This window comes from Pyrus communis, chromosome 16, assembly GCF_041283825.1.
Source record: "Pyrus communis isolate YQ-2024b chromosome 16, ASM4128382v1, whole genome shotgun sequence".
In the NCBI taxonomy this organism is placed as follows: Eukaryota; Viridiplantae; Streptophyta; class Magnoliopsida; order Rosales; family Rosaceae; genus Pyrus; species Pyrus communis.
Window position 1 is genome coordinate 17,445,746 of NC_142580.1, and position 18,672 is coordinate 17,464,417.

The 18,672-nt window shown below is 34.6% G+C and overlaps 1 protein-coding gene and 2 long non-coding RNA genes across 4 annotated transcripts; all 3 read right to left on the reverse strand.

The window, feature by feature from the left end:
• Nucleotides 1–1,133: 1,133 nt before the first annotated feature.
• LOC137732178 (uncharacterized) lies at nucleotides 1,134–3,692 on the reverse strand. Its single transcript, XR_015957425.1, has 2 exons — nucleotides 3,465–3,692; nucleotides 1,134–2,493 (listed from the first exon to the last, which is right to left on the reverse strand). It is a non-coding gene; the product is annotated as an uncharacterized LOC137732178 (long non-coding RNA).
• A 6,015-nt stretch (nucleotides 3,693–9,707) lies between these two features.
• On the reverse strand, nucleotides 9,708–10,172 carry LOC148690074 (uncharacterized). The gene is made up of 2 exons (XR_015957410.1): nucleotides 10,033–10,172; nucleotides 9,708–9,931 (listed from the first exon to the last, which is right to left on the reverse strand). It is a non-coding gene; the product is annotated as an uncharacterized LOC148690074 (long non-coding RNA).
• A 1,202-nt stretch (nucleotides 10,173–11,374) lies between these two features.
• LOC137731637 (phospholipase A2-alpha) lies at nucleotides 11,375–16,591 on the reverse strand. 2 transcript variants are annotated; one of them, XM_068470802.2, is made up of 4 exons: nucleotides 16,311–16,591; nucleotides 13,199–13,241; nucleotides 12,945–13,070; nucleotides 11,375–11,775 (listed from the first exon to the last, which is right to left on the reverse strand). In XM_068470802.2, the coding sequence occupies exons 1-4, from the start codon at nucleotides 16,488–16,490 to the stop codon at nucleotides 11,600–11,602; spliced, it is 525 nt and encodes a 174-aa protein (XP_068326903.2). In that variant the 5' UTR covers nucleotides 16,491–16,591; the 3' UTR covers nucleotides 11,375–11,599. The 2 variants fall into 2 exon arrangements, with proteins under 2 accessions (XP_068326903.2, XP_068326904.2); XM_068470803.2 differs by lacking the exon at nucleotides 16,311–16,591 and adding an exon at nucleotides 13,364–13,632.
• Between the last annotated feature and the right edge of the window lie 2,081 nt (nucleotides 16,592–18,672).

An 18,672-nucleotide genomic window follows, 5' to 3' on the forward strand; every position in this document is an offset into this window, starting at 1 on the left:
AATAAAAAGATAGGCAAGCATTGATGAATGGGAAAAAGTGTCGGCAAGGTAGATATAGTAATGATGACACCTTGGGCTAGTTTTATGTAATTATGCCTAGTTTTTAAAGCTTCTTGTTTATGTATCTTTATGAAGAAAAATTGAAAAGTACAAAGTCCATAGAATTACGAATTCAGTAGTACATGAAAGACATAAAGGAAAACAAAAAGTTGCGTTAAAATTTAAATGCTACGATTACAACAAGATTAAACGAACAAAAAAACAAACTTAGTACCTATCTCTACTGCATAATATATCACAAAATTTATTCACTTCCTGATGCCATCTACATGCATTACATGTAGTGAATTTTTCATGGTCAGATGCATCCCAATGCGTTTGGAGTGTGACTGGACCTTGAGGACTTCCACAATTGCTGCAAAGTTTGATGGTAGCGTTGTCATTGTGAAGTTTTAGGATTCAGGCCTTTACTTCTCTATCCACCCAAAAACTCAACAAACATAGGCAAAACCTCTCTCAGCATTCCATACACTTAACTGCCTCGGGTTGTGACGATTGAGAGAATAAAGAAGTTTATGCTCTTCGTGCTTGGAATCCCAGCAATGGCACACTAAGATCGCACTGTAGACATATGTTGCTACTTGATGGCCTTCTGAGAGTATACTTTTAAGACGTTCAATTCTGGCTTCTTCCTTGTTGTCTCGGAAGAAAGCATCCCCACCATGTAGAGGGTCTGGAGGTTGCCACACTAGATGCAGCGATTGATGAACTTTGAGACTGTGTCAGATGTGCTCCTTGATTTAAACGGGTTGACAGTCTCAAAGTTTGTAATATTCATGTGTTGGTAGATGTAAGGACCTTCGGCTATTTCGTTGAACTTTTTCAAGACCATATTCGTCGAAAATAGGCCCCTAAACGAACGGAAAGCAAAGATGATGAGAATTTTGAGAAGAACGTCATCCAAAACAGATTGCATGGAGGAAGAGGTGGTGCGTCCTTTCTTCATCATTTTCAACTTTTGGTTGTTTTTTAGGAAGATGTAAATTGAACTTGTGGGTTTGTAATGAAACACAAACCACAAGACAACTTAAATAGATGGAGAATAAGAGTCTTTCAGACGGTGCAACTTCCCATGACAAAAAGTTAACTTCTTAAGTCCGTAATAAATAAAAAATAAAACCATCCAATAGTATTACAGATGTAAATTAATGATAACCACCTTCCTTATACAATGTATGCGCATTATATGCACAGACTATGCACATATTAAGTACACTGAATGATCACTTATGCTCATGATATACACACTACATGTTGCATCTTGAATCCTAAAAACTTATAATCTGGAATTGGGAAAATTAACATTTTCCCAAACCCTTTTGGGTAGACCTGTCATTCGTGTCGTGTTTCTCGTGTTCGTGTCATACCCGATATCTTAACAGGTCATGTCATGTAACACTCGTTAAAATAAACAGGTAAAATGACCCAACTTGAAATCGACCCGATAATATTAACAGGTAATATAACCCGACCCATTACCCGTTAAGAAAAATATATTTTAAACCAATAAATAATCAATTGAAAAACATAATACTTTTTTTGAGTGAAAAAAAGGTTGCGCTTGCACGCCCATGGGACTCTCGAACCCACAATTGCTTGATTAGAACCAAAACACAAATCAATCTTCTACCCGTGCAAGAATGGTGCAGGCCATCGACGAAGACTACTCTTGCTATGAGCCTATGTGCCATGCCTATGGGCACTAACAATAAAGGAGATCAGACTTCATACGAGACCATATGCAAGGGATCCCATCTTATTGTGAGTGTGATGCCATACACAATGGACATAACCTAGACTTTCTCGCGTCAGCTAGAGCCAATCTGTGTCCACCAATTTAATTCACACCCATACCCCTGCTTCCAAATAGTAATATTATTTGTTGGTAATGTGATGGTCTCTCATAAAATAATTGGCGATTTATTCTCTGTGTTTAATTTTTGCGTTTATTAAGGTACTATAAGTGACAAGGCTATTCTCCATATGCAGCATAGCAAAGGCCATCTTGAAATCACGGTGGCTTGAAAAGGCCAGTATAATCTCCACTGACTCGTCATCGTTTACTGAATCTGAATCTCTAGCATCCATTGCTTCCGAAACAAAATGGGTATAAATTAATTAATAGCTTTTCAAACAGGTAGGATATTACTAACAGTAACAATGGATATTACTAAGCAATAAAGCATTCAGCATTAGACAAGATAATACCAAGTTTTCGATGTGGTGCACTGAGTGCAAATCAATTGGTATACTTGTCAATATATAGGAACCATTTTGAGGATGGAAGCAGTTCAATACTTATTGTCTCCACCAAGCAGTTCAATACCATTTTGGGCACTTTGTCTTTGCCCTGTTTTCTAAACCCCACCCGCGCACCAGACTACCAAAGTGAATACTGAACATGGTGCTCTGTGCTTTTATTAACTTTTGGTGCTTCCTCCAACCAAAGTTTTAAAAGCAAAAGTAAATGAATTAAATACATGTTAAATATTTTTAATTTTGATTTAAGACCAGTCAGTAGTACATTGTTCGTGTTCTGAGGTCAAACATTAAGCAGTTAGCATCAGCATGTTGAAATTGCATACTTAAAGTTTTTTCAAGGCACCAACTACTTCTAACTTAAATGAATTTCAAGAATCATTTTATAAGCAATTCACAAGCAGTTCAAAGAAATGTAGCACCGAAATCTAACAAACTCTTATAAGGTATACCAGGACACGCATATATACAAGATCAAATTTAGCTGCAGACAACACTAGCAAAAAATACTCATCAAGCAATTTTCGAAATTTACCTACAGAGGTTATAAACGGCCAGCATCATCCTCTATAAAGTAACTATCCCCTTCCACACAAAATTTCCCATATAAAATTCTACCACTCCTTTATAGAAATTTACAAAGACCACTTCCACCTACAAAACCATATAAAGTTCAAACTTTTAGGGGTGTGTTTTGGACATAATTGAGCAGGCATCTATAGACTGATTTGCCCAATGTCTTTTCGAGGGTATTTGATTTGGAAAAGAGCATATCTGTTTATTTCTAATATTTCAAACTACAGCAAGCTCATCAACAATTCTTCCCCACACTTAACCCATGTGTGCTTAAGGTCTCTCAAACCTAATCCCTATAAATATTATCTATGCTCAAAATTTTGAACCTAGTTTTGCAAACCCAGAAAGCAAAAGAATTTCTACACATCATTGAATTGAAACGAATTAACAATTATGCACATTGTGCAAGGATCATTAGATTACATTCAACAACACGAACTAAGCTTAATAGTTCACCAAAACCGTACCATCGAATGAAAAAGAAGAAACAAAAACATAAGATTTATGAAGATACAACATTAAACAAATAAAAAGAACAGAGATGTTCAGATGTAGAAACAAAATCGAACCTGAAGTGGAATCTGGAGAATGCAGAGATGTAGAGACGACCAGAGCAGAGATGACAAGATCAAGAATTATTCTGTCCAGGCGTCCACTGCACGAGGGAGGAGAAAAGAGATGCTGAGAGAGGCTACCGGAAGAGCATACGGCGGGAGAGAGGGGCCAGGAAGAACAGGCCTCGGGTCGGGAGAGAGGGTTACGGGAGTGGGGAGAGAGAAAGGAATTAGGGCCGGCTTTTGTTTTGACTTTTGATCAGATCAGATGGTAAAATTGGAAAACACAAGGGGTTTTTTTGTCCCAAATAATTCTAATAATATAATTGAAATAGAATTTAACGGTACAGATTTACTCTCATTTATCTTACGGTTATTATTTAAGTAAAGTTTTTAATAGTTTTTTAATTAATGTAGAAGTGTAAAAAATATAAAAAAAAATATAAATGCTCGTAATGACAAGCTTTACAACTTTCGTGAAGAGCTTAACTTCGAAATTCGCCTTTATAATCACATAAATCATAGATTAAAATTTAACTGTTGATTGTTGTTTACATTTACGCTTCATTTTTCTCATCAAATTTTGTTTTTTTAGATTTTCTTTTTTGAAAACATGAGCTATTAGAGGATGCAAGAAGTTGAACGGTTTGGATCGTTGATATTATGTTCAGAGTTTTACGGTTAGTGAAAATATTGCTTGATGTTTATAAAGTTTCTACAAACTATATAACATCGACTCATATTTCAGTTAACTGTAAATATAGAAATGTGATATCAAAGATCTGAACCGTTCATCTTCTTACATCTACCAGATGATTATGATTTCAAAAAAGAAAATTTTAAAAATGAAGTTCAGTAACAAAAATAAAGCGTAAATGACAATCGACGGTTAAATATAAATTTAAGGTTTATGAATTATAGTGTTGGATTTCGAAGCTGACCCCTTCATGAAAGTTGTAAAGCTTGTCATTATGAGTGATTGTATGTGACATCCCACATCGCCCAGGGGAGTAATCCGTAAATGTATATTCTCATCCCTACCTAGCACGAGGCCTTTTGGGAGCTCACTGGCTTCGTGTTATATTAATTTTATTAATTTTTCCCTTAAATAAAAAACATTATTCATGAGGGTTTGGATAATTTTAAAAATCTAAACGATAATGTAAGTGTAACCATTATCTACTCGTGGAGGAATAATGATGAATCACAAGTGTTTATATATTCTTTCACATTTTTCATACTTGTATGTATGTCTTCTTAGTTCTTACCTATACAAATACTATACTAGTTTATTTTAATTTTTTACAATAACATGTTAAGTAAAATTTATCGTAGTAATGATAATAAGGAACTCTCTTATAATAAAAATATGTAGTGACCAAAATTTTTTTTTTTAACTTATATAGAATAATAATACAAAACTATATACTATATATATATTTAATATAGAATATATTATATATATTAATATGGCTATTGTATTTTATAATTAATATTTAAGTAATTAAACTTTAAAATTATCAAAATAATTTTTTTCTTAACGGATTGAAACGGGTTACCCACGTGTTACCCGCATGTATACCCATTGTTAAGTAAAATTTATCGTAGTAATGATAATAAGGAACTCTCATAATAAAAATATGTAGTGACCAAAACTTTTTTTTTTAACTTATATAGAATAATAATACAAAACTATATACTATATATTTAATATAGAATATATTATATATATTAATATGGCTATTGTATTTTATAATTAATATTTAAGTAATTAAACTTTAAAATTATCAAAATAATTTTTTTTCTTAACGGATTGAAACGGGTTACCCACGTGTTACCCGCGTGTATACCCGTTAAGAACCTGTTATTAACGGATCCTTACCATGTCACCCGATAATGACCTAATTAGTTATCGTGTTGACCAAAAACCCGTTATTTTCGTGTCGTGTCATTATGTCGTATCAGAAACTGCCAGGTCTACTTTTGGGTCAAACTAAGTACACAAACGAAACATTAATTAAAACCCACTACTTTTGTAATATATTATTATTAAATATTGGGACATTTATGAGTGGACATGATGAAAAAACATATCTTACACATGTTGAATGCAATGCACGCCTCAAGTAGGTTAAGACAAGACATGAGGGTTATATACACCACATCTACACCGCAACTACCTTGTTTTTGTCAATTTCCTAACTAGTTTGCCAATCAATCCATGTAGAAACAAAGCATGGAAGACAAAATTTGATATCCAATTTGCACTTTTTAGTTTGGGATTTCACTAATATGAGGATGATGCATTTTCCAAGATATGAAACCCTAAAATAATGGGGTAAGTCTCATCCCTTTTGGCGCCTAGTCTTGAACAGAATCCCAAGGCCAACATGCTAATGCCGACTGGATTTACACTAATGTAAGGAAATTTTTTGATTCCCGACGTGGTAAAATATTAGGTATGATCCAATTTGTGTTTCAGTTCAATTGTTGAAATTTCACAAAATTTTCCTAATGTGTGCATACGACGTGCATACATTGTGCATATCGCTTACATAAGGTGTGCTTTCGATGCGCATGGCATATTTTGTGCATATGGTATGCATAAAGTGTGCATGGGATGTGCATGTAATGTACATGGTATGTGCATACAACAAGGATACATAGTATGCGTGTTTATTATCATAGAATAGTTAGCAAATACATTGCACAACAATAAAATGTCATATAATCCCATTATGGTTGACGTGGTTCCTTTCACTTCGTTAATCGACGAAAATCCTCGAAGCCCTTGTTGCGTTTCTCCTCCATTTTTGTCTTTCCTTCCCGGGAACGCTCGTACGACTCAATATGGCGTCGACACTTCTACCACAATTCAAAATTTAGAGATGTGATCCTTTCTCTAGATGTGTCACCCTTCGCTTTCTACTTACTTGCACAGTAGAGCGCTTCGTTGGCTTTACCATTGAGGTCCACAAACTTTTTTTCTACCTTCATTAGCTTGTGGTTCCAATACTCGGCAACACCCTTCTCATAGTCGAGTTTCCCGCGAACTTGATCTATATTTTTCAGCGGCGTCTCCGAGTCCACATAACTAAATGATGACATAGGATATGCATTCAGTGACCCCGAAAGTGGAGGAGGTTACATGTTGTATCACTTGTGGAACTCGACGTTAAAGCCCTTAGTTTCATGTGGGAATTTGGACATCTTTGTGTTGTGAATTGTTTTGGCTATCTGAGAAGTGTAATTTTTGATGGGGTTAATGGTTATTGCAACTATGTGTGAGAATCATATTTATACACAAGTCTATCATGAGGAGGAGAAATCCATTGGGTAAAAGAGGGATTGTGTTGAAGGTGTTTATGTGGTGAGGATGTGATGCATGTGACCTTCAAAAGTTGTAAGAATACCCACCACTACCTTTTTGTCCCCCGACTTGAATGATGCTTCCAAAATTTATTACTTCATTTCCAATATAAAGGTTAGTGTGCTATCAAATCTCACACCCCTAAATCATACTATCGTCAATTCACTCATTTTAAATTAATAAAGTTGTAAAATTAAGGACGGGTTGTTACATCTGCATATCGTGTACAATTTCTTTCATATTGAACTAAAACTTGTAATTTGCAACATTTTCAAACAAATACCCATTCTAGATCAAATTCACAAACATTTGCAAGTTCATAACAAAACTAACAAATATTAAGCATTCTATAACAAACCCACAAAGCCAAATCCACCAACACAACTCCATGAATCTTCAATACCCTAAACAAAAAATAAAACGCAATACTCTAATATTGATACTCAAAAATTGAAATTCAGAATCTAAAATAACAAAACCTACAAACACATAAAGATTTCCAAATCACATTTTGAGCCCTTTTTTCCCTAACCCTATTTTCTTCGACTTCCCATCTCTGCAAATCCAAAAAACCTAATTGAAAAAACAAGTAATTAGTTGTAGAAATATAGACCATGACCGAGTTAGAGAGAATGAGATGAAAGGAAGAGAAAGACGAACTAGATGGCTGTGGAAATATGGCTGCCAAAGTTGCACTCGCCAGAAAAATTGGAACTTTCCGACCAAAACAAAAAATCTGGCACAAAAGTCATATCTTTAAGGATCGAACACTAATGCAAACCAAAAACCTTCAATTTGAAGCTTCACTCTCGACTTCTCTCTCTTCGAAATCAGAGCTTAGAGATCTGAGCTCAACCTAGAAACCTAGGACTTACAGACCTCTCTCGGCACACCTCTCTTCCAAGACAAAAATGATGAAATGGGTTGAAGATTTTTAGTATTTATATGTGGGTATTTTAGTAATTTCAGTTTTGTGCATGGCGTGCATGGCTTATGCATGGCCGGTTTGTCTTATTTTTGTCCCAAGATTAAGAAAATGGCCTATTTTATTCTTTTTCCCTAGATTATATTGGGCATGAAAGTTACAATGTCTTTCATTCATGGTCAAGGTTTGCTTGATCATCTAGCTAACTCCTATATTTCCAAATAGAAGCTGCCACTAGCACTCCAAAATTGTCATCATGCGCTCATGGTTTTTGAAATACAAGGGAGAAATTACACAGGAGCCCCGATAATAGTTCTCTTTAAATACTATTTCTAGACGAACTTGATTTATGTTATATATGGTCGGTGTACTCTACTCGTGTGGAGATCCATATGAACTTCGTGTGAATTAATAGCATGTCATAAAAGGTTTCAAAATCTATGTGGCATCCAAGAATTGAAACCTTCTTATTCGGAGATTATATATCATAAATAGTTTAGGCGACATATTACTGACTTTATATTATGCTACTTCTGAATTTATAGTTGCTTACTGTCTAGTATATTGAGTTATATGTTACCTTATAAATTTTTTAGAAATAGACAAAAATGACCCATTTTCTTAATCTTGGTACAAACATAGGATTTTTCGAATATGCACATGGCATGCACAACAATCGGACAGAAATAAGATTTTTCCTACATCTTGAAATGATCAAATTGCCCTCATATATAAATGGGTTATTTCCTCCCATTTTTTTATTTCTCCCTTTACTCTCTCTCTCTCTCTCTAAAATTGACATTTATTGGTTGTTCTTAGATTAGTGAAAGATAATGAAAAACTCAATTGAAAATTTTGTTTTATTTGGAGATTGTTCGTGTTTACTTATTGACGTTTTTGGGAAATTAACACATTTCTGTGCTGGCAGTTGCAGATTGCAAATTGGGGATTTCTTCCTTAAATCACCATATTCTTCCCCAAATTTGAAATCTCATTCAAAACCCATATGGGTCAAATCCAATCTATAGTCCCAAAAAAATTCAAATGTCAAGGGAAATCCATTATGAAAAACTAAAGACACCATTTTTTCTGCTGCAATCTCCCTCTCTCCTCCGCTGATGAACGCCTTCTCCTTCCAAGTTCGAAGAAAATCCTAAATTTCTTATTTGTACCAATACATGCAACGACGTTGGTTTTGTTGTGGATGTGCATCGTGCAATTAATGGCGTTGGGGGATATGTGGGATCTAGATTATGGAAATTTCTTACAGATCTATAGTTTACAAATCTTTGACTTGAACCTAGATTCAAGAAATCCCATTAAAAATCATCTCTTTCCAGTGACATGCACACAATATGCTCACAACATTCTCACATATCTGAACAACCCAAAAACCTAGACCTCACAACTCTCTTCAAAATAAAAAAAAATGACATCATCACATGTGACGTCACCACCATATACATTATATGCACACTATATGCACATCATATGTACATTATATGCACATGATATGCATAGAACTGGAGATCGAGCAACGAGCTGCTTTTTGCATTAATAAGAAATATTAATGGCAACCTATTGGTATAATGGGTACAATTAAAACATAATTGTTACATATATAAGGTTACAGTGGCAGTTTGAAAAGTCTTGTTATGTATATCAATGACTGCCTAATTGTGCACATGGAAAACATGATACTAGCTCGTTGTCGTGATTTCATGGACATGATTGACCCTTAACATCCTCCAAGCTTTTTCTTAATTTTGATTTTTGCCAAGGCTAACTAGGTTGTGGTCATACTCGCTAAATTTCGGGGCCCAACATGTGTGCATTATAACTAGTGAACATTCTTGCTTCTCACCATATGCACACTACATGCACAATACGGAAAAAAATTCACAAATTTCTGCAATTGAACACTTGAAAACCAAAAATTGTTCCATCCCAATTTTGTAGCACGTAAAAAAGTAAAGTTAATTCCAAAATTCATAGGCCTCAACATGAAATAGAAACACTAATTTAACTTCTAAGTATTAATTCATCTTACAATTAACCCATTTATTTCATAAATCCTTGATGTAGAAACTTGGAACTAAAATAACAAAACCCACAAACAAATGAAAATTTCCAAAACACATTCTAAGCCTTCTCTTCTCTATCCCTCTTTTCTTCGACTTCCTATCTCTACAAATCCAAAAAAACCAATTGAAAAAAACAAGTAATTAGATGCAGAAATAGAGACGATGATCGAGTTAGAGAGAGAAAGAGACGAGAGAGAGACGAACCACATGGCTGTGGAAATATGGCTGCCGAAGTTTCACGCATCGGAAAAAATGGAACTTCACGACCAAAATGAAAAATTTGGTACAAAGGTCATATCTTTAAGGATTGAACACTGATGCAAACTAGAAACCCTCACTTCGAAGCATCACTCTCGACTTCATTCCCTTCAAAATATGAGATCTGAGCTCAACCCAAAAACTCAAAGCTCACAAAGTTCTCTTGACATCCTTCTCTTCCAAATGAGGAAAATGATGCAATGAGCTGAGAGTTTTTAGTATTTATATGTGGGTATTTTAGTAATTTCCATTTTGTTCATAGTGTTCATGGCTTGTGCATGGGCGGTGTGTCCTATTTATGTCCCAAAATTAAGAAAATAGGTCATTTTTGTCTATTTCCCTAAAAAATTTACCAGGATTATGGTAACCACACCTTTTTTGTCTCCCCCTACACAACCAATTGATCTTGTTGGTTGTTTTCATTTAATTTATTCAATTTAATGTCCAAAAATGAAGAGGTGCATAAAAGCAAAACAATGGCATGTGGTTTACATTTCCCTATATTAAAAATGGAATCACGAGTTCAATATTTCAATTATGTCACTCATAGACTTAAAAGATAGGTAATTACTGAGAGGTTTGCACAACATTAGATATCTCAAATCAAACATTTTGCCAAATATATTTGTATTCCTTATTTGGTAATACATATATATATAACTCCACATGGGCTTGCACTGCCAGTCCCAAGTCCAGATAAAGAAGGAGGGGGAAAATGTTAGGTAGTTAATAGTCGGCACTCAATTCTTACGTCGAATCTTTATGATACATGCCGCCTCACGTATAACCGCATTTAGTGGTTCACATATGAAGATCCACACATCGGCAATTGAAACTCAGAGGTCGGCTCTTATGGAGACTAGACTTGTTTTCAGTCCTTTCAGGAAGTGCCTTTTAAGAACTCAGAGGCCGGCTCTATGTTAAGAGTCCAAGCTTATTTCCATGCCCACACCCTCGTTACAAGCCTTTGGTTTGCATGGGCCCATAACCATGGTCTCTGATACCATATTGAATTTTTTTAGATCAATGGGTTAGGGGGGCCCCACTCTAATGACACTGCTACTATTCCCAACTTTACCACCTGCCTAATCCATTAGGTGTGAGGTTTTACCAAAAAAAGCCTCCGTATTAGTTAAAGTAAGGTAATCATATTTCAAGCCATCCTTGTTGACCTCACCCATCGACGTGGGACTGCCAACCAAGTTATAATTCTGGGGTTTGATTAGTTATTGGAATTAGTGTCTTTCATGGTGTGCATTGTGCAATATTAGACTTAGAGAAGGAGAAATGGATAACAACACCATCTCAACCTGGCTATCTGCAAAATTTAAGCACAAGTTTACATTCTTCACATCTTTCTATGAAAATTTGTTGCATTTGTTTGAGAATTCAGAATTAAATTTTTTTTTTTTTTTCGATTTAAGTAAAATGCAGGAAGAAAGAACATGTAAAAAGAAGAAGAAGACGAAGTTGTGAAACAATTAGAAATGACTAGAGGGTAGCTGCTGCGGTGTTAAGGCTTATGGAGATATCTTCCAGCAACTAAAGCAGCCTCCATGACAAGGGTTATAACTTCCACAACATCCTCAACTTGGCATTTGTTCCCCTTAAACGTTTTCTCTCCCTTGTTTTTGAACTCTGCCATGCAATTTAGGAACGTTTGGCTGCACTCTGAGCTTAGATAGTCATCTACACCACAAACATAACAATATACCACCGTTTAAATTATACTGTTTTTAGTTCTTATTGCATTTACAAATCTAATCTCCCATATACAAGAAAGACTTCAATGAAACAGATTAGTTTTGTGACTTTTCGATCCAATAATATAGGATCATGTTTATATATTTCTTCACATGACACTGTGACACTGTGTTATTGGATCGAGTCACTATATGACAATAAACTTGTTGCATGCAAGATGTGAGATGCAAGTTATTCTTACAAAGAAACAAAAAATTGAAAATAAATAAGAGTAACGAGACTTCAATGGAACAAATTCATTAGTTTTGTGGTTTTTTCAAATAATATGTAACCGTGTATAAGTATTTCTTCACATGACACTCTGTGTTATTGGATCGAGTCGCTACGTAACAATAACCTGTTGCATCCAAGTTGTTCTTACAAACAAACAAAAAATTGAAATAAACAAGGGCAACAAATTTTTTGTAGCTCAAATAATTAAGTGCATATGAGGTAATGTGTTCTATATGAGGATCCTCTTTGTGAGGATCCTCAAATCATGTTCGTTTATCATACATCGTGTAGTCAATTTTCGTCAGGTACTATTTATATTTAATTTTAAATAAAAGTATTTAAAAAGATTTCTGACCGCATGATATACGATGAATGAAGACGATTTAAGGATCCCATGATCCTCACAAATAGGATCAGGAGAGGATCCTCATTCATGTGTTCTCGTTCTAAAAGACAGATGCTAGCGTTTGGTATAGATCTTGTACACAAGGAACTCCAAACAAACTTTGGGATTGTTTTGCAAAATACGAAACACTTAATTAAAACATTATCAACATCAGAAACATCATCACCCCACCGACAATTGAAAAGGCTCATCAAAGTGTCTCTTACACGCATTTTATAACATAGATATGACTATTCCATATAAATATCTTCTTTACCAACTCTTGTTTGTATTTTCATGCCACTATTTAAATCTTCCTACACTAACTCAGATAATTTGGAGTAGAATATATATATATATATATATATATATATATATATATATAGGTATTAAAATTTAGCCTCGGTCCAAAAATATTTCAACCCGAAATAAAAATGAAAAATAATAATGTGAGAGCAGCACAGTAAAGATAGTAAGGATTAAGAAATGAACATACTATTTTTGGATTGAACGCAGTTATCATGCTTCATACAACATGCATCTAGGCCATCACAGGGCTGCTCCCCTGGGCATCCACTGTATAAAAGCCCACAATACTTCCCATATTTCAAAAATGGAGGCACTGTCAAAATTAAATTTAAAAAAAAAAAATGCAATTTAATTTCCTTATAATAGAACCAAAGAAGTGGGATATTTAATTTGATCAGCTCATTAACTAAACCAAAAATTTGCTTAAATTATATGTAGTACCTGTACAGAACTCTGACTCACATTCTCTGCTGCAATCTTTACTCTGCAAATTTGTAGAATTCATGGGAAGAGAGAACAAGTTATGATTTGAAAGCAACTGGGAACCCAAAAAATATTAAAAGTAATTAGATGATGAAAGAAGAAGATGGTAATTAAGGAGCAAACCAGAACAATGGAGGCATCTGTGGCTTGGACACCAATGTTAAGGGCATGCAAATTAATGGAATTAAAATACAGGACAAGAAAAGAGAGGGCAAGAACAAACTTCAGTGACTGGTTAAAAACCATGGTTGGAAAAAGCACTTCAGCACAGAAAGCACTTAAGTTGGAGGCCTTTTTGTATGGTCAACTTTGGAGGGCTTGGTTTTGCATAGAAAGTGAGAGGTGTGGAAATAATTAGCAGAAGGCAGAAGGTAGGCTGTTGTCTCTACTAGGAGGAGAGAAATGGGGAAGGAAGAAACAGGTTGGCTGTCTTGTAATGACTCGTGATATGTTTTTGGAGTGTTGTTCACACCTCTCACCAAATTATACACATTTTATTCTTCTTTTACCCTTTTTTTTTGTTTTAAAACTATCTTAGCTAGATTATGTGGCATGTGGAATCTACGTATATGTCACGCGAATTATACAATGCCTAGTTAGTAATTAACACATTCCTTGTCACATACTGCAGAGAAAAACTTTCACAAAATTGTCATAACAAACTTTATGCATGACATTTCATAACTGGATTGGTTTAACACTTACCATTGTCGCCGACAAGAATAGTCTTATATAAAGTTAATTTCTAATGTGATTGACATAGGTAGTTTAAATATGACTCTTTTTTTTTTTTTTCAATAAGAATGGGGTTTTGTAGGAGTTGTTTGATAATTTTTTCATTTTTATTTTCATTTTTTATAATTAAATTGAGAATTAGAAGCTACTATTTTGTATTTTTTTAATATTTTGCTTGAAAGCCACTCAGTACACGGTCTGGTGGTATTTCTCTTCATTTGGAAGTGAGATGTTTTAGGTTCGAATATTGTGGATAGCGAATTCAATACCAAATTAGGTTGCCCATTCTGTGACTTAGCCGAACTCCATCTCCTCTTAGTGTAAAAACATCGATGTACTCAAAAAAAAAAAAAAAAAAAAAAAAAAGCTTGAATTCTGTTTTCAGTTATCATTTTGAAAAACCAAACATTAAAGACAGTTTTTAAACAAGTTTTTACAAAAAGAGAAATGGAAATTAAAAGCTAGAATAATTATCAGACGAGATGTTAAAACTATTTTTGTATTTGTGCACAGTTTTTGTTGGATATTTGTGGCTACTTTCTATATAGATATTTGTGAATAGTTGATGTGGGGATCCATTTCTTGTGAACAGTCCCCGTCAAAAAAGGAAGGGAAAACATTTTCAGTTGACTAGTTTTTTACTAGCATCCCCAACAATTTTTATAAATATGATCTTTAATACAAGTTTATTGGCCTCTATGGCAGCTTGAAAACTAAAATTTATTGATTCACAATTTTGCTCCAAAAGGTTCACAAATCTTAATATTTTTTTTAATAGTAATACTAGGTAAACCAATTTAGTTGGAGTACAAAAATTTAGAGTGTATGACAAAGACACATTATTATAATAAAATGAATGTTTGAATAGAGCGGTAAAGAGTCCCTAACGGAAGTGTATTCAATTGAGAATTTGAGAGATTTTAATAGATTTATAAATCTATGGGTTTTTATGGAGTTTAATTGATTTGTAGAGATTCCATATAAAATTCTGATTCAATTCCCTAGAAATCTCATGGGAATATGTGAGATTTATAGATGCTTAAAATACACTACGAAATATCTCCAATTCTCTCTAATTCCTCAACTTTCTCAAATTCTTTAAAATCAATTTATAATTGAATATACCTGGAATGTTATAAACTTCTTTAAAATCCTAATTGAATACATCCATATTTCTAAGGATTTTAATAAACTATCTTAAAATTCTAATTGAATACAGAATTTCAAAGAATCACTTAAAAATTTGATTGAATACCCCTAGATTCATTAAAAGAATTAAAATCCCTCAAAATCCTAATTGAATACAGCCCCCTAAATCTTGAGAGAATATGACATTTTTTTTAAATTTGAAAAATCATTTAAGAATTTTGTTTAAGCACAAAAGTCTTACATGGTACTTCAAATTTAGTTTTGTGGATTCTGTTGGAGATGCTTGCTTCTATGCTTACTATTTTCTGCACTTTGGGGTTTATGCCAAGTTGTAGAATTTCTTTCCATTCTCCTTGTTCTTCATATTCCATTTTCAATTTTTTTTCTTTGTTGGAACTTGGATTGTAGATTTAAAAATAAATGTCCCACAACACGGTGGTTAAGTGAGTCAAAGAAAAAGACCTTAATCAATAGGACAATCCACCACTAACAATAAACTACGAATTTAAAACCTTGTTTTATAATTTTTGTCGATAATGTAAAATGAAGTTTTGAGGAATCAATATGCTCAAATACTATTCCATAATTTTTTACTATAATATGCTTGTTTTAAGAAGGGAACTATGAATTATGAAACATATATTTTTTTGGTTTATTATATTTTGGTTTTGTAACTTTGGCATCATATATTATAATAAGTCGATTGAATTTTGATTTAAATTGAGTAGTGCTACACTTACAATCTATTCGTACCTTTATTTGTATCATCTCTAATAGAGGTAGAGCTCACCATCATATGTAAGTCTCATCACTATTAAAGAAATGGTATAAATAGATGATAAGAATAACATGTTTGATCTAAATTTTCTTTCATTTTTGTTGAGTTTGCGGCCAACAAGATGCTAAGATCATATACACTCTCGAAATGTGCAAGGAATAAAGAATGCAACTTATGACATTTTCACCCTGATATTTTTTAAATTTCAGTCATCAAATTAATCAAATGGTAAATGCCATTCTAGTATAATATATATATATATATATATATATATATATATATGTACATATATATGTGTGTGTGTGTGTGTGTACATATATATGTGTGTGTGTGTATAAAATCATCATGGTAATGGAATCCAAAAAATTAAATACTTGTTTTGAAACATGTAGCATCGCTACTGCTCACCCAGGCAGTGTCGTTCTCGGCCAGTCTACGACGGACACCCTCCCCCTCCCCAAAAAGACGGTCGGCACCGGATAAACCATCGGCCACACAAGAAAACAAAGCAAAGGCAACAAAGCCGAGATGAATAACACCACCCTTCAGGCCCATCGTATCAGATGATCTTGTTCCTGCAATGGCCATATTTGGGGAAGCCTCTCTTAGAGTCGCATAGAAGGACCTCCAGGAAGAACTCCCAAGTCCTTCTATGTAGGGATTTTATTTCTAAAATCCTTTTCAACTATGGGCATGCGTAAAACCATTTCCATGTTGTTTATCTTGTTTCTCTCTTTCTAAAAATAGTCCCTGTTTATCCATTTTTAGAAGCACCAAACGGAAAACTATCCAGAAATATGTGATCAATATATTTAGTGATGTTCCTCAAGTGTTGGCTACGTAATCTTCTCTAAAATAGTAAAGCAAAAACCTTTTTGGTTGTTGACTTTTTAAAGAGGGCTATTTCCTCGCTTTATTAGGTTAAATTCACAAACCTAAACCCTTTTTTCTTTTCTTTTCTTTTCTTTTCTTTTAATACCATTTAACGCATGCATTGAACTAGCATAGCTTTGTTTAGTAGGATTCTCTTATCTCCAAATTCTCTTCCCTCCAGTCCTCTCATATTTAAAGGTCACACTAAAACCACGTCAACATCTTGTGTTAACTTCTTTATAGGAAGAAAAAGAGAAAAGAGAAAGGGGATGGGAGGGGAGAAAATTTGAAGGGAAGATAATCTTGCTCATTTTTTTTATCGAATATCAGCCCCTCTTTTGGTTGGGTGTGGGTGGGTAGGGGGAAATACTGGGGCTCAAGGCCAAACAAATTAAGTTTGAAAAAGAGACATCTCGAAGAGTACAGAGTACTCTAAACTTAAACCCAACATGAGGAGTTACTTTTTTTTTCTGTTACGTAGGGGAGTAATGCTAGTAGACTACATGAAAAAATCCAAGCTTCAAAATGAATACACGCGGCAGCAGTACGCGGATTTGATGGCGACGAATCTTAGGTATCGTTTGGTATGCAGACAGGATGAGACGGAACGGAATGGGACGGGACAGGACTGAACGGAACGGAGCGGGAGCAAAGATGTCCTCGGATGGAAACAAGGAGGAAGAAGGAGATGGAGAGGTTATAATTTTGTGTTCCACGAATGTGGAACGACTCGTTCCAGGGGGGGTGAGGTGGAACGAAAATTCACCCAAAACTCGTCCCGTGGAACAGCTCGTTCCACCCGTTTTAGGCGCACCAAACGTGGGACGGAATGCCTTGTCTCACTCTGTTCCGTCCCGTCCCACGTACCAAACGGTACCTTAAGGAACAATTACAGGTAACAAGAAAACATTGGCTTAGCTCCAGGTTTGCATAGTGGAACTTCAGTTGCACTTCAATGCTTAATGTGTTTCTTTCCTCGTTGTTGTTCGGCAGAGAATGCATGCTCTCGGCGCCCAAAAATTTGTAGTTGTCAGGACTGGGCCGGTTGGATGCTGTCCGGCACAAAGGGATTCAAATACAGAAAAGTGCAGTGATGGCGCAAACTCATTGTCTGTCATGTACAATGAAGCCCTTTAGTCCATGGTGCAGCAATTGAAACTGGCGTTGGGCATAAACTACACCCTCTTCGACACTTACACTGTCTTGATTAACATCGTGCGAAACGCAGCTTCTTACGGTACTCATATGTTCTTTTCCTTCTTCATAAGCAGAAATAATTTACGAACAATTCCGTCAAGCATGTTGTGTAGTTAAACCATCAATTTTAATACATATCGATCATGATAAGATATTTTGCCGCCCTTGTAAGAAACTAGAAGAATTTTAAGTTAACTCGACTGACAAACCAAAAATTTCGCATTCGATTTCAGGATTTACAGAGGTAAAAGCTGCATGTTGTGGGATTGGGAAGCTTAACGCCATGGGTCCTTGCCTGCCAGTTGCATCCTTGTACTGGCCTAGGCCTATGGTGGCCTTAGAGTCTCTGCCCTGAGAGTACTCTAAACTTAAACCCACGATGGGGAGTTACTTTTTTTTTTTTCTGTTACGTAGGGGAGTAATGCTAGTAGATTATTATGGACTAAATTTTCAAATTAAATGATATGTTATTAATGAGAAATAAGTATGTTAATCAATACTTAAGTAATAATCTATTTATTAATTTTTATATCATTTAGTTTTCAAAATTTAGTCTACATATTTAGTTTCGCTAGCATTACTCATAAAAAAAATATCTAATAGGGAGGGCAAAGGGCTACAAGGTAGGGTCATTTCGATCTGTCAAAATGACATTATCATGAAATTTAGCCATTAACATTTTTGTTGTTCTATTTATAAG